The sequence below is a fragment of the Pelodiscus sinensis genome, chromosome 13 (assembly GCF_052426305.1).
Source record: "Pelodiscus sinensis isolate ZL-2025 chromosome 13, ASM5242630v1, whole genome shotgun sequence".
Classification (NCBI taxonomy): Eukaryota; Metazoa; Chordata; order Testudines; family Trionychidae; genus Pelodiscus; species Pelodiscus sinensis.
The window spans coordinates 27,696,984-27,721,703 of NC_143064.1; the positions used below are offsets into that span (position 1 = coordinate 27,696,984).

A 24,720-nucleotide genomic window follows, 5' to 3' on the forward strand; every position below is an offset into this window, starting at 1 on the left:
ACGAAGCAGAGGTAGGGCCTGACATAAGGCAGGGGGTAGGTTGTCCCAGGCTCTGTGCCCCCTAGGGACACTCTGGATTCCACCAGTTGTGGTTACAATTTGCAAGGTGATCCCAACACTCTCCCAGTTCCAGATTTTCTCCAAAATGTGTGTTCTCCATTGTCCAGCCCTATCCTGGGAAGTTCAGAGATTAAAGATCCATTGCACCTGAGAAGAGTCAATATTTAACTGTTAGCTGCTTTAACTGGAGTTATCAAACACTTTAGTTTAAGCACAGTACTGGATTGGTTCAGATTAAAAATATAAAATGTTTATTAACAACAGAAGACATGATGTTAGATGACATCAAATATCAGGGATAAAAGAAGAAATGGGTACAAGAGAAAGAAAAAACAAATCGAAACGTAACAAGGTAGACTTGGTTCAAGGTAAAATCCTTATCACAGGTTCCCAGCATATGGCCATGGCTATGTCTAGACTATGGGGTTTTTCAAACTCTGCCGTGTCCAGGGAATGCGTCTGCTTTACGTTTTTGTTTTTTGTTTTTTTTTTTGCGGGAAAAGAAAGGGGTGGTCAATCCAGGTCTAGCTTGAAGCACATTGGCAGGATGGTGTAACAGAAGCTTGTCCTGGCACTGCCTGTTGCATGCTTGTTCTGTGGAAAAATAAAAAGATTCATTCAGGGCATCTGCCAAGCCTGTACCTTTCATCAGGAGGAAATTCCCTTTATAAATGTTGAAAAATCTCCAAACAGTAGCAGAATCAAGATTTTAATCCATCCTCTGATGCATATTAAAGGAGAGTGAAACCAACCAAAATGAGGCTACTGTTGGCAACATCAATAAAGGCAGTTTAAAAGGCAGTTATGCTGCTTCTTTGTGTGAATATCAACAAGCAATAGCCATACAAACTTTCTCACAGCAATCCTTTCTTTTCCCCTCTGATGTGCTTCATGCAGTCCTATGGGGTCGCCATGTCAGACAATGGTTCAGTCTCCATACTCATGAGCAAAAGTTCCATTGACTTCAGTAGAGCCTGTATTTCAACCTCAATCTTTGGTCTCTCTGCTAACATTACTCCCCATTAGGCCATCAACTGCCAACATTATGTGGACAATTGTGCTGTCCAGAAACTGAAATAATATAAAACCTATTTTACACAGGTCATGGAACAGCCATCAGATGGTAAAAAGTATCCGATGTTACTACTGGCTTGTATCAGATGTAAATGATGACTTAAAAGTGACAGTCTCCATATTCCATTTCTCCAACACTCAATGTTCTACTGAACATGTGGCTGCGGCAAGCACTCTAAATGACAGATACGTAGGTTTCATCAAAAATGAAAGGCCGATTTGTCTCAAGTGCTCAGCCTCCAACAGCCCCCATTGTTAATGAAGTGGCCAAATTTTCAAAAGTGTTCAGCTCATTTTAGATGGCTATATTGAGTTCTTTTGGAAATCTGGTCTGAAATTAAACAGGAAATAAAATACATTGACAGTTCTGTGGAGATGACAGAATTAAATTTAAAGGGGAAGAAAAAAAGAAGAAAGAGAATTTCAAGCGGTTGTATCTATTCCAGGAAAATTTACCAAACACAGCTGCTACATTTAGTGTTTGGCTAAAAGATGAACATTTGTTTCAAAATGTGCTAATAAAGGACTTTAAAAGACAATAACACTGCTTTTTTCCCCGGCTGAAAGACTGCACTTGGTTGCTAGGCAACCAAGTAGTTGCCCTGTCTGTTGGTACTTGGCAAAGGCCATGTGGCCCCTGACTCTCCCGACAATTCAGGTTAGGATTGCCAATTTTGGTTGGATGTTCTTTGGGAGATTTTATCACATGATATACATTTTAATTAAAAATCATTTTTTCATTCCTGGAGACTCCGGGCCAGTCTTGGAGGGCTGGAAACCCTACTTCTGATGTAGAGCAAACTAACCACTGTCAAAGTGCTCTGCCAATGTCAGCCAGAGTGAGATGACCCTGAATTAATTCCCTCTCCTTATGTGGAAAAAGTTCTTGTGGGTCATTGAGGAATAGAATAGGGTTATACTATATAACACATGAATACAACATGAGTTGGTAGATACTGATACAGATACTCTCTCTCTCAGGAGTGTCCTCTTTATGGAAAGTTCAAATATGGTAACCCTAAGGTAGAAGTCTTTCAGCATCCAATTCCCTAGACTTGACCAGTGCTCACGGAAGTCAATGGCAAGTCTGACATTGATGACAGTGCACTTTGGATCAAGCTGTAAGTGAGAAGCTGGGCAAAAAGTGATTGTGTAGCTTCTGCACTTGGCCTGTGAGGAGCTGATGAAAGAACCTTCAACAACCAAGGGTGGAATAGTGAATAAAAACCAACTGGCATAGGCCGCCCTGTGCTTCAGATGTGATGGGGCTGCAGACAAATGCCTGGGCTGACCCTTAAAGCTGTGTCTACAAAAGGAAATTTTTAACAAAATTTGCATGGATGTACCACCACTCTTGCTGAATTGCTAGCTGTATTTGGTGAAAGCATTAATGTAGTTGTAGAGCATGTTCTATAGGCTCCTGGCATTCTTATTATCTGGTCAATTAAACCTATTTAGGACCTTTTCCTTCTTCCACTGTTCACTCTTTTAGACTTTAGATCAGTGGTCCCCAAACTTTCAAGGTTGTCGGGCGCCAGGGGGCGGGGCCATTCACCCGCCGGGCGCCAGGGGGCGTGGCCGTTCGCCCGCCTGGCGCCAGGGGGGGCGGCCCCCCCTATAGCCGCATGCCCGGGGGCAGCCTCCCCCATAGCTGCATGCCTGGGGCCGGCGCTCCCCCCGCCCAGCGCTGTGCGCCCGGGGCCGGCGCTCCCTCCGCCCAGCGCCGCGCGCCAGGGGCCGGCGCTCCCCCTGCCCAGCGCCGTGCGCCTGGGGCCGGCGCTCCCCCCACCATGCGCCCGGTGCCAGGCCAGCCCCGAGCACCTGGCGGGCGCATGGAAATGCCCCCGCGGGCGCCATGGCGCCCGCGGGCACCGTGTTGGGGACCACGGCCTTAGATTCTATCTCCCGCACTAATGTAATATGCAGGGTGATAAAAATTGTGAAAGCCTTGTCTACACTAAATACGTCTACACGAAGACTAGAAGGCAGACATACCTACACTAGCTCTGATTGCTAGGATGCTAAAAATAGAAGTCTGGCCATGGTGGCAGGAATTATGGGAAGCTAGAAGCCTAAGTATGTACCTAAGGTCTCATATTGGATCATTCCCCTTCGTGCTACCCCCAGCAAGGGAAAGGGAGAGTATTTTTGCTAACATTTTCTAGTATACACAAGACCGTAGCCTTTTTAAGTTCCTACTATTTGCATAGACACAAGACTGGAAGAGGTTAAGGACATATTTGAGAGAGGAATAGTAAGGGGATGAGCAGGGGAACACAACTGAATGGAAGACAAGAGAAAATACAATAGCCTATAATCCTAAAACAGAAGAAAGATAACATACTGAGCAAAAAATAAAAATAAAAAACAAAGCATGAAAATTCTATTTTCAAGAATTAAAATAGATAAAATGAAAATGTTTTAAAACATCTGTTTAGAGAGGCAAGTTTTAAAAGCATCTTCACCCATCTATGAGAGCAACACATTAATATCTCATGAGGCAGGAGTAGTAAAAGTTCACATACTGCTACAAATTGTCCAGCTTTTCAAAATCTTGGGGAATCATTAGTTCTGTGCAGCACAAAGCAGTCTAGGAATGTCTGACTCATTAAAAAAAGAAAAATGCCTCTGGTTCGTTAAACTGTATGTGCACCAGACAGTGTGAGATGTCTGTGCTCTAGATTCTGTTTGAAAACTGGGAATTGTTTTACGTGCACCTTTGGAAGGATTCCTTCTTGCACTGTAAAAGGCTTATTAATCTTAACATTATGGAATGTCAGAAAGGAAATTCTTCATCACTTCTGCAGCTGCATCACAAGCAGCTGCACAGTGCATTGGGGAATTAATACAACCCAAATAATATTATGATCAACTGGTCGATGTGTTGTTGATGTGTACCACAGGCCTCTCATGGATGGAATCAGAACTGCTAAACTGTATATCATGAACCCTTTTCTAAGAGCAGTTCATGGAGATTCTTCAGCATAAGTGGCAAGGACCTGTTTTGGGAGCAAGCAGTTTGGGATTTTATCCCTGTGAAAGCAAGGAGTTTGGTGGTGGTAGCACTTGAAAGGCTAATTATTGTATTATGGCATAAGCTTTCATGAGTTGCAACTCACTTGCTCAGATGCATGAAGCAAAAGAAAAAGAAACAGATAGCAGAGATGGGAGTGTTACATCAGAGCTAATTCAATCAAGGAGGGCGCAGCTAAGAAGGTGAAAATGCCTAAAGAGGAAACTTAATTATTGAAATGAGAAAGCCATTTCCAGTCCCTATTCAGACCCATTTTGTTGGTGTTAAATTTGTATATGAATTCCCATTCAGCAGCTTCATGTTGCAGTCTGTTTTTGAAGGGTCTTTTCCGCTTGTAATATTCTCACCTTCTTAGCCACATCTTCCCTGATTGAATTAGCTCTGATGTAACACTCCCATCTCTAAACCTACTATCTGTTTCTTTTTCTTTCACTTCACACATCTGTGGCTTATGCCACAATTAAATTGTTAGTCTTTAAGGTGAAGCCATCACCAGACTCCTTGTTTTTGCTGAAACAGGCTAACATGGCTACCTCTCAGAAACAGATCCCTGTGAAGTTCCACATAGAATCAGCCTGCAGCATAATGGTAAAAATCAAGCTCCAAGTGGACTTAATTGAACTTGCACTTTCACAGAGTACATGGTGCTGAATTTCTTCTAAAAACTGAAGCAGCACCAGTTTATTGTCAATGCTAGATGGGTAATCCTAAATGAAATGTTAATGATCAACCTGAAAATCACTTACTCTAGTTTCAAATAACACTCAGAATGTTCTAAACTGAAAGAAGTTAGCAGAAAAAAAGTCTAAAGTCTATTTTTCTCTTTTTCCAGTTTCTTCACTAGTTAACATCAGTTTATGAATAGTCATTTTGGCCCTAATCCCATCAAGCACTTAAGCATACGCTTAACTTTAAGTATTTGGGCATTCCTATATTTCAATGGGACTATTAACATATTTAAAGTTAAACACATGCTTAAGTGCTTTTCTGGATCAGGACTTTTCAGTGTTTTTGCTTCATATAATCTGATTCTACAGCCACTGAAATCAATGGCAAAATGCCAATTGGTTTCAGTGATTCAGAATCAAAACATTAGACAGTTACTTAGTTCTCCCTTGGGGTTTGATCATTCTCCCACTGAAGTCAGTGGCAAAATTCCCAAAGACATCAGTGGCACACGATTAAATCCTTGATCATAAACATCAATCAAGGATCCCAAAAGGCCCTTTTTTTAAAAGGATGTACACATATGCAATCAGGAAACACTAATTAGAGGCTGTTATATCAGATACTTGGATTTTAAAAATATTATATTCAAGTGGCCAGCATGCTTTTAAGATCCAAAACATTTCATGGCCTTTAAAGTGGATTCAGAATCAGGAAAAGAGGACAGTAAAATTAGCTTTTTGGGACAGTTCACTTTGTATTTTGAGTCATATGTACTTTACTGACAAACACAAGTATTTACTGCTTTCAGTGCAGCCAGGGAGCGAGTACAGCTGTGGAAAAGAAAGCTGAGTTCCCCTTTACCTCATGTATTATTGACAATATTGTCAGTAATATTGGAGGATGGTGTATGAAGTTGAGGTAATATGGCTTAATTTTCTCTATCTATCTGAACTGGCAAGGTAATCAAAAAAATCCTGAGCAAGCTAGCTATAGAATTGACTGAGGACAAAGAAATATGAAATTGTCTGATAACATTTTTGCTACTATTTTTTCCAACCATAGCCACTTTAACATAGCCATAATTGGCAAAACTTTATACTTACAACACAAGATTGGAGTCAGGAGAGGTAGATTCTACTCCCACCGCTGCCAGTGCCTTGTCCTGTGATCTTTAGCAACTCACATTGCCATTCCGTGCTTCAGTTTTCCCATCTGAAAAAATGGGAATGGAATGTTCCTATAGGAAAGCAACAAATTTTGTGTTTGTTCTTTAATTAGTGAATTGAGATTGTTGGAAAATGAACTGCAAATCTGAAACATCCTTTAATATATCTTTCCATTTTTATGATGTCAGTGCTTTCTACATTATCTCTGGAATGTGTACTGCATTCAGAACACTTTTCTTAACTGTGTTTGAGATATTCCTGAACTATTTAGAGATTTTCTTAACATTTGAGAATGTCTTTGCAATCCTGTTAATCAAACTGAATCCTTAATTGTATAGGAGGTAATAAATTTGAGGCCTGAAACTGTGTGCATGGACTTAAACATGAATATTTGTGTTGACTACAGTGGGCTTTGAAACAGTCCATTGATCAGTAATGAGGAAATTGTGACTTTGCTACAAGTTCCATGTATGGGGCAGTGGATCCTAGGAGCAGACCAGGAAGCCAAATGAGCTACAAGTATCCCAAAATAACTCCGCATTATAGAGGTACCCTGAATGAGTACACTTTAATTTCAATTGGTGAATACACATTAAGGGAAGAAAGTTTTAGCTCCCTTCCTGCAGGATTCAGTTTAAAACGAAAACAACACTCACTGGTTTACTTCTCCTCCCACTTAGGGTATGCCTCCACAGCAGCTCTAAGTGTGATAGATACACACACTAGCTCTCCTCAAACTAGCATGCAAAAAATAGCTCTGTGGTGGCATGGGCCAAAAATCTCAAGCTAGCCATCTAAGTGCTGTCCAGCCCAACAACTCAGCTATATATGGAGGCCTCTTGCAGAAGCTGCCACATGTCACTGTGGCCACACTGCTATTTTTAGCACACTAGTTTAAGCAGAGCTAGCACATGTCTGTCTACCTGCACTTAGTTTAGACCCATATCAATGCATGCTTCCAATACTCTTTTTTTTGTTTTGCTTGTGCAGTGGGGATCAACCAGACTTGGCTAGGTCTACACTGCAGAGTTTTTGTGCAAAAACCTGCAGAGAATCCACACCTCAAGTGCGCAAGTAAAACCAAAGAACAGAGGGTTTTTTCCAGTATAGGTATTCCTCTTTCTATGAGGAATAACTTCTTTTTGTGCAAGAGTTCTTGTGAAAAAAGGTGTGTGTGTGGATGGGGAACAGGGTTTTTTTGTGCAAAAAGAGGCAATCGAAAAAAGCACAGGTGCCTCGATGGCCATTCTGTAAATAGCAATCAGAGTTTCCTTTTGAGAGAGCGTCCATGCAGTCTGGATGCTCTCCTGCACAAAAGCATATCACTTTTTCAATGCGCTTTTGCCGTGTGGACGCGCTTTTGAGCAAGAAGTTTTGCAGAAGATCTCTTGCTCAAAAAGCTTATTGCGCAAGAAGTCTGTAGTGTAGACATAGCCTCAAAGCCTACAGAAATTGATGGAAGCCTTTCTACTGATTTCAATGGGCTTTACGTATCCTATGCCCCAGTCGGGTAAAGCATGTAAGCAACTAGAATCCATTCACCTGTTTAAAATTAAGCATATGCATATGATTTGTTGTTTCAGGTTCAAGTGAGGAGAATGTGGACTTTTTTTATTTTTTTATTTGCAGTAATCATAAGTTACTGGAATCCCAAAAATAAAATCTAAAACATGAAAAGGCAGGCACATTTTAAAGTCTAACCACAGTGACAAATACAAGTTTTGCAGAGGTTTGTACAAACATAGCACTTTAATATGAAATAGGCAAGCAAAATCTGTTGTCCAGACGGTTGGGTGAGATGTTGAAACGACATTGCAATTGTATGCAATAATATTTACAGTCTGTGTTAAGACTGTCAGCTCAAGAGGTCTGATAATTTTCTATGGCATTTGCATTCAAGAGCCTGTAACCAACCCGGATTTATTGTCTGTCATTCTTTAGCCCAGACAAAATAGGTTTTTTTTTTTTTTAATATCTATCTCCCTATGGTATTTACTGAGGGTATGTCTACACTACAGTGCTAATTCGAACTAACTTAGTTCGAATTAGTTAATTCGAACTAAGCTAATTCGAACTAGCATGTCCACACAGAGTGGACCCTGAACCGAGGTTAAGGATGGCCGGAAGCAGTGCCGGCAGGGCATCAGATGAGGACTTAGAGCGTGGAGCTGCTGTCTCAGGCTAGCCGAGGGCTGTGCTTAAAGGGACCCGACCCCCATCCCACAGACAGTTCTCAGGGGTGCCCCGCTTGCAAAGCAGTCCTGGCTTGGATTGCCCGGAGAACCCACACTGGGCACAGCACAGAACTCGGCCATCAGACCGGTTGCACTTGCAGCAGGCTGCCATCTGAGGAGAAGGGGCAACTGGGGGGCTGCAGGAGAGCTTCCACCTCCAGAAGCCCGCAGAGCCAGTCCTCCCCATCGGGGGCTCGTACCCCATTCCTCCCTCACGTCCTTCCACTTACCCTTCCCTAGCACCTCCTTCCACTTACCCTTCCAATTATGGACAAAATAAAGGACAATTGTGTTCAAAAATAGAATCTCTCTTTATTGAACAAAACTGGGAGAGACTGGGAAAAGGAGGTGGGAAAGGGGAAGAGAGAGGGTGGGAGAGGGGAGGGCAACTAAAATGATGAGGGGTTTGGAACAGGTCCCATATAAAGAGAGACTAAACAGACTGGGACTTTTCAGCTTACAAAAGAGGAGATGGAGGGGGGATATGATAGAGGTCTATAAAAGCATGAGTGGGGTGGAGAGGGTGCATACAGAAAAGTTCTTCATTAGTTCCCATAATAGAAGGACTAGAGGACACCAAAGGAAAGGAATGGGTAGCAGTCTTCAAACTAGTAACAGAAAGTTGTTCTTCACAAAGCAAAGAGTCAACCTGTGGAACTCCTTGCTGCAGGAGGCTGTGAAGGCTAGAACTAGAACAGAGTTTAAAGAGAAGTGAGATCAATTCATAGAGGTTGGGTCCATGGAGTGCGATTAGCCAGGGGGTAGGAGTGGTGTCCCCGCCCAAAGTTTGTGGAAGGCTGGAGAGGGATGGAACGAGACAAATGGCTTGGTCACTGTCTTCAGTCCATCCCCTCCAGGGTCCCTAGGGTTCGCCACTGTCAGCAGACAGGCTACTGGGCTAGATGGACCTTTGGTCTGACCCAGGACGGCCATTGTAAGATCAGGGCTCAGGGTCAGGGGTCTCAGTGGACCACCTTGATTTTCATGCACACCTGTTCCTGGGTGGCCAGGCTGGCAGCTCTCCTGCCCTAGACGGCAACTTTCCTGTGCCTAGTGCGGAGGTCATGGACGAGGTCCACGATGTCCGCACTAGACCAGGCGGGTGCCCGCCTCTTGCGGTCCCAGGCAAGCTCCCAGGAGCTGCCAGCCTGGTCCCGGGAAGAGGGGGAGGGCTGGGGGGCATCGGGTGGCTGGCTCGAGCCGTGCCAGGTGCAGGGTCTGCTGGCTGGGTGCTGGCAGGCTTGCACCTGGCACGGGCATCGTAGCCAGCCCGTGCCCCTTTAAGGGGTCCGGGGCCAGGCGGGGGGCAGTAGAGTTTCCCTGGTGTTGGCCAGAGTGGCCACCAGGGAAACCTGAGGAGGGCTAGCCTCCCACTAGTTCGAATTAAGGGGCTACACACCCCTTAATTCGAACTAGTAAGTTCGAACTAGGCGTTAGTCCTCGTAGAATGAGGTTTAACTAGTTCGAACTAAGCGCTCCGCTAGTTCGAATTAAGTTCGAACTAGCGGAGCGCTTGTGTAGCGCCTATCAAAGTTAATTCGAACAAACGTCCGTTAGTTCGAATTAACTTTGTAGTGTAGACATACCCATAGAACAAATCACTAAGGGTATGTCTACACTACAAAGTTAATTAGAACTAACGGACGTTAGTTCGAATTAACTTTGATAGGCGCTACACTAGCGCTCCGCTAGTTCGAACTTAATTCGAACTAGCGGAGCGCTTAGTTCGAACTAGGTAAACCTCATTTCACGAGGACTAACGCCTAGTTCGAACTTACTAGTTCGAACTAAAGGGCTGTGTAGCACTTTAGTTCAAACTAGTGGGAGGCTAGCCCTTCCCAGCTTGCCCTGCTGGCCACTCTGGCCAACACCAGGCAAACTCTACTGCCCCCCTCCCGGCCCCGGACCCCTTAAAGGGGCACGGGCTGGCTACAGTGTTTGTGCCAGTTGCAAGCCTGCCAGCACCGTGCCAGCAGACCCTGCACCTGACACCCCAAAAGCCAGCCACCCGATGCCCCCAGCCCTCCCCCTCTTCTCGGGACCAGCCTGTCGGCTCCAAGGAGCCTGCCCGGGGCCGCAAAAGGCGGGCGCCCGCGTGGTCTAGTGCGCAGATCGTGGTCCTCATCCAGGTTTGGGAGGAAGCCTCCAATGTCCACGATCTCCGCACTAGCCACAGGAACGCGGCCATCTACGGCCGCATGGCTGCCAGCCTGGCCGCCAGAAGCCACCACCGCAGCAGGGAGCAGGTCCACGGCAAAATAAAGGACCTGTGGCAGTCCTACTCCCGGGCCTGCCTGCCAGGGGCCGACCCGGAGGCCTGCCCCCACTTACTGGCTCTGGACCGCATTCTGGGGGCTCACGCCGTCCCTGCCTCCAGGGTGGTCATCGACCCCGGGGCGGAGGGACCACTCAGTGACACGGAGGAGGAGGAGGAGGACGCCGAGAGCCAGGAGCCTGCCGGCAGCCTGCCAGGACCCAGGACCCCCAAGAGCCGATCGCCTGTGTCGTCAGAGGCCAGGGAGGCCTCCACATGTGAGTACCATCATGCCCTCCTTAGGTGTACGGGGGATTTGGGGGAGAGGGAGCCCAGGGACCGTGCGCCTGGCCCTTGTCCACCATAGAGCAGCAGCTGGGTGTCATGCAGGGGCCCTGGCCTTGCAGAGGGGGGCTGGGTTTCACCCACCTGGGCCCCAGGGATAATTGAATGCTGCTCTTGTTTCACCACAGCCGCAGCACCTGGGACTGCAGGGCGCACCACCCCGCCTGCAACAGCTGCCCGCGCCCGGCAAGCAGGAGAGCCAGAAACCAGGAGGACTACCAGCGGCGGCACCTCCAGTTCATGGACCACCAACTCCGCACCCAGGACCACTGGTCTAGAAGGACCTGCGGCTGCGCCAGCGGAGCTTGGAGGCGCTGGAGGAGCAGGGCCATGCCCTCAGAGGCCACCTCCAGGGCCTGCTCGACTGGTTCCCACCTCCTCCTGCCCCTGCTCCCCCATCCGTCCTGCCCCACCCTCCACGCTCATTCCCCCCGCACCCGCAGTGCTGCAAGACCGGAGAGGCACACTGACCCCCACCCCTGAGCTTTCCATTCCCTTCCTCCCTTTCCTCCCCTTCCAGCTCCCTCCTCCCAGGTGTCCCCCCTCCCCTCTCCCACCCTCCCACCTCCCTCCCTCCACCCCACTTATGTTAAATAAAAAGAGATTTTTGTTGGCAAAACAGGTGTCTTTATTTGACATTAGAAAGGGGGGCTAGGGAGGAAAAAGGGGAAGGGCGGGAGGATGGAAGATGGCCCCATTGGGGCATGCAGGGAGAGTTCAGTCCTCCTCCTCCACCAGGAAGCTCTCCCGCAGGGCTTCCCGGATCCAGACGGCCCCCCCCCGATGGGCTTCCCAGATCCAGACGGCGGCGGTGCGAGGTTGACCGTAGTGGCCAGCCATGCGGTCAGCCTCAGCCATCCAGGCTGGCAGGAAAGCCTCCCCCTTTCTCTCACACAAATTGTGGAGCACACAACATGCTGCCACCACGGGAGGGATATTGTGCTTGGCGAGGACGAGACGGGTGAGGAGGCATCGAAAGCGGGCTTTCAGTCGCCCGAAGGCCCCCTCCACCACGATGCGGGCCCTGGTCAGCCTGGCATTGAAGGCCTGGCGGGACGGATTGAGGTGCCCCGTGTAGGGCTTCATCAGCCACAGCTGTAGGGCGTAGGCCGCATCCCCCACCAGGCAGACAGGCATGTCCACATCCCCGACCCTGATGTGGCGGTCGGGGAAGAAGGTCCCGTCCTGCAGCCGCTGGCACACGGAGGAGTTGCGGTACACACGTTCATCGTGTGCCTTGCCGGACCAGCCCACATTAATGTCCGTGAACTGTCTCCAGTGGTCACACACGGCCTGCAGGAGCACGGAGAAGTACCCCTTGTGGTTGATGTACCGGGAGGCCTGGTGTTCCGGGGCACGGATGGGTATGTGCATCCCGTCGATGGCCCCCCCGCAGTTGGGGAAGCCCAGGGCGCTGAAACCCCGGATGACAGCGTCCGGGTCGGCGAGGCGGACCACTCTGCGGAGCAGCACCCGGTTGATGGCCTTGACCACCTGCGGAGAGACACAGCAAAGCGCAAATCAGTGGGGTGCCCGAGTGGCTGGGAGTGTTCGTGCCCTGGCAATGCCCCGTGCCCCACTCCCAGAAGGAACCACCCTGGGCGGCGAGTAGTACGGCCGGGAGAGACCGGCCCTTCCGGTGCGGGGCACTTTCGCCTCCTTCTCCCCCTCCCCCCGTTTTCCCTGGGGCGGCCCATCACCTTCTTGCAGCCCTTCTCCCCCCCGGTCCAGTGGCCGACGAGTGCCGTACCTCCATGAGCACCGCTCCGACGGTGGATCTCCCCACGCCGAACTGGTTCCCGACGGATCGGTAGCTGTCCGGCGTGGAGAGCTTCCAGAGGGCGATGGCCACACGCTTCTGGAGGGGGATGTGCCACACGCTTCCTGCGAGTGTCTCTTCTGCGCAGAGCAGGGGCGAGCCACTCGCAGAGCTCCAGGAAGGTGTCCCTCTTCATCCTGAAGTTCTGGGTCCACTGTTGGTCTCCCCACCGCTCCAGGACGATGCGGTCCCACCAGTCGCTGCTGGTGTCCAGACGCCAGATGCGGCGGGGCACGCCGGCGTCTGGGCGCCGCCGTGGCTCCTCCATGGCCCCCAGGGCGGCCAGGCAGAGAGGCAGGGGCTGACATGCACCAGGTGATGCCAGGCAGCCTCTAGCCATTGCTGGCAGGCTTGCAGCAGCAAGTCCACAAAGTGCACCAGAAGGTGCAGGGCAAGCTCTGGCTCCATGTTGCCACCTGCGGCGGCGTCCCCAAAGGGAAGCACTGACACAGACGGGCACAGAGACAAATGCTTTGCTGTCCCTCGGCGAGGTAGGAAAGCAAGCGGAAAAGCTGAGAACCGGCTGTCCAGGGGGGGTCCCTTTAAGCACGAGCCTCAGATAGCCTCAGACAGCAGCCACACAAAGCAACTACTGACCTGATGCCCTGCCAGAACCAGTTTCAGGTGCCCTTAAATGCCCCCCTGCGTCCAATCAGTGTGGACGCACTAGTTCGAATTAGCAAAACGCTGTTTTCCTCGGGGAACAATGCTAATTTCAAAATAGTTGTTTCAAAATAGCATTATGTGGATACTCTAGTGCCTCTATTTCAAAATAACTACTCCCCAGAGCAATCTGAATGAATTACTCCCCAGTACTCCCTGGGGCTCTTAGTCGAGGTAGTACGTTCATATTAAAAAATCTGCCTCAGACTAATTTCGAGGCTTCCCTGTAGTGGGGACACGCTATTTCAATTTTGTAAAACTGAGAGTTATTAAGATGAATGTAGTTATTTTGAAATAATTTCATAGTGTAGACATGCACTGTGAGTAAAAGTATCAGAATCTGACCCTGTAGTATTTAAATGCTAAGATTCCACTACTAAATCACACTATAACAGGCACAATTCATATAAAGAGGTAAACCTAAGGGGGTAATTAAGCATAGTTGATAGGACAAGAAAGGGTGTCCCAAATAATGTTAGTGTAGAAACTAAAGCACTGTAATTTGCAATCAGTATAAATGAGGATGCAAACTGTTACTAGGAAGCAACACCCAGACCTATTTAATCTAGAAAATTATTGTGTAAAATCTAAATGCTATGGGCCTAACAAGGCTTTGTAATTCACTAAGGGTACATCTACACAGTAGAGCTTAACTCGAAATAAGCTACACAAATGGAGCTACATCAATTGTGTATCTTATTTCAAAATAGCTGGGAGGATCTACATAGCACTTATTTCGAAACAGAGCACTCTTCCTCTGACTTCCCTTACTCCACATACAATGAGGGTTACAGGAGTTGGAGTAAGAAGTCCTCCAGCTTGACAGTATTTCAACATTATTTCAAAATAACTGCCTGCTGTGTAGCCACGGACTAAGTTGTAGCCAAGAAGGTTAATGGCATATTAGGAGGAGCATTGCCAGCAGATCCACGGATGTGAGTATTCCCCTTTATTTGTTTCATGTGAGGCCACATCTGGAGTACTGTGTCCAGTTCTGGGCCCCCCACTACAAAAAGGTTGTGGATGCATTGGAGAGGGTCCAGTGGAGGGCGACCAAAATGATTAGGGGGCTAGAGCATATGGCCTGTGAGGAGAGGCTGAAGGAGTTGGATCTGTTTAGTCTACAGAAGCGAAGAGTGAGGGGGGATTTGATAGCAGCCTTCAAGTTCCTACTACCTGCATAGACACAACACTGGAAGAGGGTAAGAACATATCTGAGGGTATGTCTACACTGCCACCCTAGTTCGAACTAGGGTGGCTAATGTAGGCATTCGAACTTGCAAATGAAGCCCGGGATTTAAATATCCTGGGTTTCATTTGCATGTTCCCGGGCGGGCACCATTTTTAAATGCCCATAGTTCGAACTACCTGCCCGCGGATACACGTGGCACGGACTAGGTAGTTCAAATTAAAGCTCCTAATTTGAACTACCGTTATTCCTCTTGCAAGGAGGTTTAATGGTAATTCAAATTAGGAGCTTTAATTCAAACTACCTAGTCCGGCTTCGGGGTCTCCCATGCCCTCATGCCCTAATTGGCTTGCAGGCGGGGGAGGAGCAGGGCCTCCTCGAGCTGGGTCTGAATCCAGACCACAGAGGCCCTTTTGCCCACCCCTGTCTTATACCCATCTCCCATGACTAAATCATTAAATTCTATCTGATGAAAATTAATGCAAGTAATCAGCTCCATCCTTACCCATATGCAGAATTTGCAACTGCGTCGGATACCCAAGAATTTGGGGCACCAGTGGGTCTTAATTTCTACCCACCTTCCTCTTCCTACCTCTGTTCTGTGGTTCTTCTTCCTCAAGAGAGGATCTAATTAACTTAAAAGTGAAAAACTGTGCCAGACCTATTAGCAGACATTGAACAGTGAAAGAGTCATTCAAGTGGTAATGAAGCAATTTAACAAGCATTTGCCAACCTCAAATATAAACTGCCACTTTCTGAATTTACTGTGTTAATCTACAAGACCTTCGTTAAAAATTTAAAAATATTTCATTGAAGTGTTGCTGGAGATTATAAAACCACATCTATAAAAATATTTCATCAATCTCCTCCCACCCCTGGCTGTTGTTGGGTATAGGGACACCTGTTTAATAGTACAGGCAGTCCCCGGGTTACATGGATCCGACTTACATCGGATCCCTACTTACAAACGGGGTGAGGCAACCCCGCACTAGCTGCTTCCCCGAGCAGACCAGGGAGACATGAAGCTAGCGCCCCCCCGCAGCAGACCAAAGAGACGCGGAGCGGCTTTTCTCAGCAGACACCTCAGCTTGAGAATAAAGGACTGAGGGAAGTGAGGCGTGGGAGAATAAAACTGAGCTCTGGAGAAATGTTTGGCTAGAGTTTCCCCTATAATATGTACCAGTTCCGACTTACATACAAATTCAACTTAAGAACAAACCTACAGTCCCTATCTTGTACGTAATCCGGGGACTGCCTGTACTGCATAGACCACCATAAATCCTAAGGACATCCCTGCATGTAACTGTACTTTATCTAATACGGAAATTGGTTAGATGTAAGCACACATAGCCATAAGCAATAGGTTTAGAACATTCCAAATGTTTGCCTAAAATCTGATACAGGACTGAGCGATTAGCAGGTATGCAGTGGCAGCTGCTCAGTCAGGAAAAACTTTGCTTGGGATGGCTTCAGAGAACTACTTTAAAGTACACTATATCAGGCTATGTCTAGACTGCAAGCTTCTTTTGGAAGAAGCTTTTCCAGAAGAGATCTTTTTTCAAAAGGGAACATCCACACAGCAAAAGTGCATCGAAAAAGCAATGTGCTTTTTTTAAAGATAGCGTCCACATTGATTGGATGCTATCTCACATTTAAGTTGTGATTAGTATGGACAGAGCGGCCACCAGGGCACCAGTGTTATTTCCTGGAGTCCTCTTCTTTCGAAAGAACTCCCTCTTCTGCATCCACATGTGCATTTTTCCTAAAAAGCCTTTTCAGAGAAAGGCTTCTTCCTCGTAGAAAGAGGTTTACCACTGTCGGGAAAACCCCTCTGTTCTTTCGACTGTCTGTTGAAAGAACACAATATCAGTGTGGATTTAAGTATAGTTTTTCCAGAAAAATGGTCATTTTTCCGGAAAAACACTACAGTGTAGACATACCCTTAGTTATTATGACTAATTTTACAAACACATAGGTTACAGTGACCCATATTACAGTATTATTTTTAAAATGTTTAATAAACTATTAGCAAACATGTTAATAATTTTAATTATAATACTTGTGTATTAAAGGCCCTTATATTTAAAGCTTTTTGTTTACTTAATTTTTTTTACTTTTATTTGTTGATTTTTTAAATTTTTAATTAGCAGAAACTGCCATCTACTTTTGGCATTGCCTCTAAAAGCTGGCTTTCAAATTAACCCAGTACTACATTGTGTCTTATTTTATTAATTCATGATGGTTGATCACATTTTGGGATACACACAGCCCTCAAATCCAGAGCAAGAGGTCATACTGGCTGATATGTCAGGACAGGTCTCTGTCTACCCTCCACTCCCCCTTACTATTGACAGTTCCTCTTAGCTATTGAACAGGCTGGCCCTCTAGAGCAGTGGTCCCCAACCTTTCGAAGTTGTCGGGCGCCAGGGGGTGTGGCCGTTCGCCCGTCGGGCGCCAGGGGGCAGGGACACTTGCGCCCCGGGGGCGGCCCCCCCCCATAGCCGCATGCCCGGGGGCGGGCCCCCCCCATAACTGCATGCCCGGGGCCAGCGCTCCCCCCGCCAAGCGCCGCGTGCCCGGCGCTCCCCCTGCCATGCGCCGCACGCCCGGGGCCGGCGCTCCCCCTGCCATGCGCCACGCGCCTGGGGCCGGCACTCCCCCCCACCATGCGCCACGCGCCCGGAGCCGGCGCTCCCCCCGCCATGCGCCCAGAGCTAGGCCAGCCCCGAGCACCTGGCGGGCGCATGGAAATGCCTCCGCGGGCGCCATGGCGCCCGCGGGCACCGTGTTGGGGACCACGGCTCTAGAGCTCCCTCTAGAGATTGGAAGGGACTGTCAGTAGTTCCAGAGCAATAAAAAGTGGCCTTTATAGAAAGTGTAACAAACACAAAATACAGCATTACTTACTTTACAAGGATTCAAAGTGGTGGAAGATTGGAATAAGAGCTTTCAATCCTAAGAGTTTGTTCTTGTCGCTATTGAAGACAATGGCAAATGCTCCAAATGACTTCATTTATTCAGGATCAGCCATAAGAGAGTAGGAAGTATGGATTTATTTGATAACTAGAATAGAATAAAATAGATTCCAGTGACAGAGCAATTAACAAGAAATAAAGGCTCATCTTTTAGATATCAGCCCAGCATCAATAATACATCTGTCTCTCTGGCTATGTCTACACTACAATGATCTATTGGAAAAAGGTACGCAAACTGCACTCTGCAATTTGCATATCTTTTTCCGATAGTTTTTTTGGAAGAGGCTTTTCTGACATTTGGCCTAGCTACACTGGGCCAAATTTCAGAAAAGTCTCCTCTTTTGAAAGAGCCCTTCTTCCTCACAAAAAAAAAGTGGAAGAGCAGATGCACCCTCTGGATACGGTGGAGTTTTTCCAGGATACTGGTATCCTGGAAAATCCCAATAACGTAGACATAGCTTCAAAGAGAGCTTCACATCACCAGACCCTGCAGCAATTTTAGCTAAATATTTCTATTCTAGTATTGACTTTTGTTAAATTGCAAATTGACTATTGGCTATTAATCTGAAGCTTGATAATTGATACAAGGAAGTAACACACTTGTATGGCTACTGCCTAATTAAAATTCCATTAAAACAAAACACAACAAAAACAATATCTTTGGGAAGTTGAGGACAACAATTTAGATTTGTATATAATAGAGATTTAAAGAGTTAAAATATTGTACATACTGACATGTTTTTGTTTTAAAATAGTTAAAACTTTTCATTTGATTTACTGCCGACCACAAATGTTAAAAAAATCATGAGTCATCCCTCCAAAACTCATGAGGCTGGTTTGAAATTTAAGTTGATAACAATACAAAATTTAGTTCTTGTAATTTGTCTTCTGGTTTTCAGCATGTAGGATTCACTGGAGACACATTTTTCAAGCTTTTCTCAGCAACTATGTGGACTAGATTTTTTAAAATGAAAGCTGAGTGCCTCATCTATTCACATGATTCTAGTAACTGCAGCTTCAAAAATACAGTTTATCGCAGTTGAGACTACACCAGAAAAAACCTGCACGGTTGTTGATCATCTAGTATGTTAATAGGGAACTTAGACTTGCTTTTATTTTTAACCTAATAGTGCTTTTTAAAATGTCTTCTTTTTCTTCTTCCCGTCTTTGCCTGCCTCCCCTTTGCTCAGCTAGTGGTTCCTTTTTGCTGCAAGTGAAGCTTTTTTGTTGCCTGTGTGTCTGCACTTTGGCCTGAGATGAACAGGAATTGGAGGGCAGGTGAATAGTTGACTTGCAGAGTCCACCAGAGGAATGATGAGAGAGTTTAGAAGACATTTATAATTATAGTTAAGGAGCAGAAGCCATGCTAGAGAGATGGCGGGTCCCAATGGGAACTGGCCAGATGTGAAATAAAGGATAGAGGAGGGTGATATAATGAAGAAAAAGATCAGTAAAACCAAGGAGTAACAACTTGACCAAGCCCTATTACATGAAAGTAACAGGAAACGCAGCATTTTTCCCTCCTCACACTATGTTTGATGCTTGCTGTATATCGATGTATTGTGTCGGTCCCGGGATTGTTCACAGCCAGCCGCTGGGACCTAAGCAGAATGCAGCAGCAGGCCACGAAAACTGTGGGGAAAAGAGTCATATCCCCTTTCTCCAGCTACATAACACCTTCCTGTGCAGGTAACCCTGCTAATCTCATTGAAGGCTCAGGAGTACATGGATGGATACAGCAGAATCTGGCCTGGGAGTGGGAAATGAGACACGCATATGTGTGTACAACTGCTGACTGTTAGAAGTACATAGAAGCAGGGCAGTAAGAGTATAGATTTAAGTCACCCCATTCTATGTCTCTGTGCACATTCACCACAGCAGGGACGCTAAAGTTACAGACCAACACGGCTACCCCTCTGACACTTGTTGACTGTATGTTATAGAGAGCTACTGAGGGCCTATAAAGGACATCGCCAACTTTTATTTGTATCTATTTTATGGTTACCCTCTATTGCCTGTCAGTATGGTTTCAAAAGTAGGAATGCCCTTCTTTCCTTACAATCTCCTTCTCCCCACTGCCTGTTTGGCATGCATTGGTATTTGACACTTCACTCCCTGTATCTCTGGAGGAGTTCAAATTAACATGACTCTTTTTATGCACTTACATTGAACACCTCTCACTTATCATATAATCAGAGAGATGCACGAACTTGGCAATGGTGCTTACAAGGAAGTGAGAAACTGCAAGTGATCAGAAACCAGAGGTTCAAGCCTTTTTTCATGATGTACACAAATAGTGTGTACACATGTGCCTGTGCGTACATGACAGAGAGAGACAGAGAGTTAGTTCACATACAGAGTAGTGGATTATAAAAGACATGCTTATTGTCTGGACCTAAATATCTCTGCACTCTTCAGATGATGCCAAGACTGTGAAAAACGGATAGAAGCAAACTCCTTTGTTAGACGGTATCATGATACTCAGTTTTCTTAGCTGTAAATTGAAAGGTGGGTAGAGTCTCCAGGTAGAAAGGCATCTTAATTATTAAAGCTGGTGATAATGAAAACAAATCTTCAGTGAAAAACAAAAATGAAGATTTTCATAAACATCCCCCCTTCCATCCAGCTCTGCTAATTATTGCCTTACTATTTGTCAGCAGATCAGAGAAAAGGAATTAATCAAGTGTGAGAATGCAAAATATATCAGGGCGAGGATGAAGATTTGATGCAGATCTTGCATCCCATTTGTAGGTGTTTGTTGTTCTCTCCCATCATGCCCTAGAAATAAAGCCCCCCCTTTTTTGTACACATTTTCTGATACACTGTTGACAGAGAAATCCTGCGTGTAATATGGAGAATGCATTTATCTACAGGTTAGGAAGCATGGACGCTGTATTTTATGGACGTAAATCTCTGAGGCCACGTAAACAGGGTGCATAGGTATAGTTATCTAGATGTGTGTGCATTTCTCTGTACAGGCATATTTAGAGCTCCACAGGTGCACACAAATGTGCTGTAACTTCATACATCTTTATACCCAGCAAGCGCGCTCCATTAAATATAAACTGTACACACACGATCATAAGTGTTGCGCATGTGGTTTAGTATAAGCCATGCATTTATGCTGGGTGAAAGTAGAACCGCGCGTTTGCACACGAAATGTGTGCGCTTTGGTGTGTTCGTGTGCAATGAACGCGCCCTGTGCACGATTGCACAAATGATTCAAGCGCGTGCCCTTCAGCGTGTGTGCGTGCGCGCAATGCAAGAGTTCTCCAGCCACAGGCATGTGCATGACACACGTGCGCACCAGCATGGTAAAGCCCCGCTGTGTTGTGATAACTGGGAAATAGTTCGGTGGATTTTATTACGAACCGCTTTTGATTGACGCCCCTCCTGCTTCTCTTCATCCTGGCGCTCTGTGCCAACGGCGCACCCCACCCGCTGTTCGAGGAGCCAGACAGAGAGCGACTGGCCGGGCAGATTCAGGAGGCTGAAACCCGGAGCGCAGCTGCTCGCTCCGACTGGCGGCTCACACTACTCCCAGCGCCCCGCAGAACAGCTCTGCTGGAGCAGAGCGCCGCGGCTGGGCGGAGCAGCAGCTCCACTACAGGGCGAAGGGAAACCAGCCGAAGTTGCATTGAAGAGCCCCGGCCGGGAGCCATCCGCTGAGCGCAGACGCTGCTGCAAGGGGTGGCTCCAGGGCCACGCTTCCCCCAGCACTTGTTGCTTCGCGCCGAGACCTCGCTCTGCCGCAGCCCCTTGGAGCCCGGACGGTTTGGGCTCTGGCCCGGGGACAAGCGCAGCCGCTCCGAATTTGCTGCCCTCTCCCCGCCCGCCGCTCCGGGTGCAGCCTCGCCGAGTCCGTATTTTTGCAGCCGGCGGGAGACTGTTTGTAGCCTGTGATCCCGCTGAGCGCTAAGCGGCGCCCGCCGACCTCGGGGGAAGGGTCAAGGGCCGCTCGGGACCGGAGCGGCTGCCGTGGCCTGTGCTGTTGGCGTTAACCTCGTGTCATCCTGTTTGCGCGGCGGCGGCGCTCGCTCCCTCCCTTTGGCTGCGCGAGACGTCAGCTGCACCCGCGGCGTTTTCTAAACCCGCGCCGCGCTCCTTGCTGAAAGTTACCAGCTTAATCATTGCAAGACCGCGGGACCTGCTTTGCAGCGTGGGCCGGTCCCCCGCGCCCCGCCCCCTCGGCTGCCTCGCTCCGGGCTGCGGATCAAAAGAGTAAAGAGCAGCCACCACCTCCGGCAATCCGGAGGGGCCGATCCAGGCGGCACTTGCTAGTGCACAGCCAGGGCTTCCCTCCCCAGCACAGCCCGCGTGCGGGGCGTCCTCGGAGCAGGGCAGGATAGCATGAGAGTGGCTGGCCAAAGCCCGTGCTAGAGCCGAGCCAGTGAGCGGCAGACGAGGGTGCAGCACCGCGCACGGCTCCTTCTCTCGGTTCGCCTGCCCTCGGTTGTAGCCTGCCCGGCGGGCTGCCCCACGTGCTCCCTGCGGGGATGGAGGTGCAAGTTGGGCTCAACAGCGTGCACTCCCGGCCGGGGGGCAGAACCTTCCGGGGAGCGTTCCAGACCTTGTTCCAGAGCGTCCGCGAGGCTTTCCAGAGCCCGGGGGCCGGCCTGCTGGGAGAGGAGCCGGGCACCAACCCTCAGCCTTCCTCCTCTGTCCAGTGCCCACCCGGTGCCCACCTGCAGCATCAGCAGCAACCAGGCTCCCCCACTTACCTGGCGCTGGAGGAGCATCCCCAAGGCCAGTGTGCCCCGGCGGCCAAGGTGTTGCAGCCTGAGGATGAGAGCCCAGCTGTCCCCCCCTCCTCCACCCTGTCCCTGATGGGCTCCACTTTCCACGGCTGTTCTGGGGACTTCAAAGATATCCTGAGCGAAGCAGGCACCCTGCAGCTCCTGCCGCCAGAGACCCAGACCAGGGGCAGCCGTGGCGACGAGGCATCTGCAACCAAGGAGGACTTTCTTGGGGACAACGCCAAGGAGCTGTGCAAAGCCGTGTCTGCCTCCATGGGTCTGGGGGTGGAGGCGCTGGAGACGCCCAGCGAGCTTCTGCCCCGGGAGGATTGCATGTTCGCCCAGCCCAGTGGGCACTCCCGGGGTGCAGCAGGCACCCAGCTTGGGGACAGCAAGAATTCAACAGGGGCTGTGCTCCTGGAAGAGCAGGGCACTAGCCCAGCCTCTTTCAAAGGGCGCTCAGCCACAGGCAGCAGCCACGGGCCAGGTGAGAATGCCCTGGCTGTAGAAGTGCCCCCTACCCTGTCCCTGTATAAGAGCTCCCCAGGCCTGGAGGAGCCTGTTGCTTTGCAGGGTCGTGATTACTACAACTTCCAACTAGCACTCGCCCCTCATGCCCGTATCAAGCTTGAGAACCCCCTAGACTATGGGCCCGGCAGCTCCTGGGCTGCCCAGTGCAGGTATGGGGGGGACATGACCAGCCTGGCGCCTCATTGCCCTTCCTCGGCCCCAGCCTGGCATTCATTTTTCACTGATGAGGGACAGCTCTACAGCCCATGTACAGAGGCAGCTGTTGGCCCTTTCAGCTGTGGGCGAAACCAGGGGCCACCAGGTCAAGAAGGAAGCGACTTCCCATCCGACATGTGGTACCCAGGAGGGATGGTGAGCAGGATGCCCTATGCTGCTGCCTCCGGTTGTATCAAAAGCGAACTCACTCCTTGGATGGAAGGCTACGCTGGGGCTTTTGGGGAAATCCGGTAAGTACCCACCGGCATGTGCAGATAAGGACCTGTCCTGACACTCTCCAAGCTCATTTTCAACCCACAAATACTAGCTTGGTTTAATATCCCCTGGTCTGCCTTGTCAGCATCTGCTCAGAAAAGTAAAGTTGAGCAAAACTACCTTGTGCGTTGAAATAGTACTAAGCGCTAGTGAATATAGGTTACTGCGACAGTAAGCAATCCGACTGTTCCAAAGGGCACTGCTGGGGAAATAAACAGCACGCAGGGGCAAATAATATGCAAATTGCCCTGGCAAGCGGGTAATTATAAAAGTTAGTGGACATTTTCCCCCTGCATTTGTGAAGTGCTGAGTCCCTCTAAAAAACCCAGACCTGGTTCTTAGGAAAGAGGGCTACAGCTGTTCAGTTTGAATTGTGAAGTGGATTCAGTATTCAAGAAGAAAGTATATGGAAGAGTTTGTTCTGTAAAAGGTGATGGTTTGCAAAGATCAGAACAATTTATAATCTCAATACAGTTTGATTTGGTCGCCTAAATTGAGTAATAGTTTTGTGGTTTTGTTTTTGTTTTACTCTAATGTTATAGCATTGCTCCTTGTGACTCATTAGCCTCAATTGTTGCCTGCATTGCTGTTCTGAAAGTCACAACACTGTGAGACAGTATAACCACCCTGATTTATTTTATTACTTACCTGTAAATTAGTTATGTATCTATTTCCAGAATACTATCAGGCTAGGGTGCATGTATCTATTTCCAGAATACTATCAGGCTAGGGTGCAATAAACTTAAGGAATTCAGGTTAGTGAATTTATAGTATAGACCCCTGCTGAATTTCAGATTTTAAAAAAATTGTCTGAGCACTACAGTTCTTTGTGAGTGGAACCTGAGATTGATCACAGCATTGGGAAAAGTTAATCTAAGTGAGTTTGCTCTTATAATAATTGTCCCTTTGGATTTAAAGTCTGTTTTTAATTCAGGTGGGGGAGCAATTACTAAGATTGCATGCTAGAGTACTTTGTAAATAATAACCAGTTATATGGGTCTCCTCTTCAAACAAACAAAAGAAATCAGAAGGGAGTTTTTATATATTTTACAAGAAGGATTTCACAGAAGGTAATTCCCTTGGTTCTGTCATTAGCTCTATTAAATCTCACCCAAAGTTGGAAGTAAACCACTTTTGTCTGAAGTAGGTAAAAATAACATTGAAGCGATGAGCATATCAATGCACTAGTCATGATAAAATAATTTCAGACTACCTGACGCTGTCACTTCAATTAAGACTATAAACCAAGGTTTTTCAAATTTCATTGCATCGTGACCCCCTTCTGACCTCTACAATTATTATATGACTGCAGGAAGGGGGACTGAAGCTGAGCCCCACCAACCCAGGAAGGGGGGAGGGGGGGCAAAGCACAAACCCTGCTGCCCGGGGAAGGGAGTGCAGAATTTGAGGTCTTTAGCTCTTGGCAATGGGGCTTGAATTTTGACTTTAACCCCGAACCCCATCAAGTCTAACGCTAGTCCTGGCAACCCCATTAAAACG

At 47.9% G+C, this 24,720-nt stretch overlaps 1 protein-coding gene and 1 long non-coding RNA gene across 3 annotated transcripts in view; one reads left to right on the plus strand and one right to left on the minus strand.

Moving 5' to 3' along the window:
* Window positions 1-529: 529 nt before the first annotated feature.
* Window positions 530-20,995, minus strand: LOC106732167 (uncharacterized). 2 transcript variants are annotated; one of them, XR_012906880.2, is made up of 5 exons: window positions 20,855-20,995; window positions 17,415-17,570; window positions 16,201-16,354; window positions 5,941-6,049; window positions 530-654 (listed from the first exon to the last, which is right to left on the minus strand). It is a non-coding gene; the product is annotated as an uncharacterized LOC106732167 (long non-coding RNA). The 2 variants fall into 2 exon arrangements; XR_003089780.3 differs by lacking the exon at window positions 16,201-16,354 and having other exon boundaries at window positions 5,941-6,074.
* Window positions 20,407-24,720, plus strand: part of AR (androgen receptor) — a 139,748-nt gene continuing 135,434 nt past the window's right edge. The window contains exon 1 of the mRNA XM_006125241.5: window positions 20,407-23,195. Within this exon, the coding sequence (XP_006125303.2) occupies window positions 21,979-23,195 (1,217 nt within the window). The 5' untranslated portion in view covers window positions 20,407-21,978. The remainder of the gene's footprint in view (window positions 23,196-24,720) is intronic.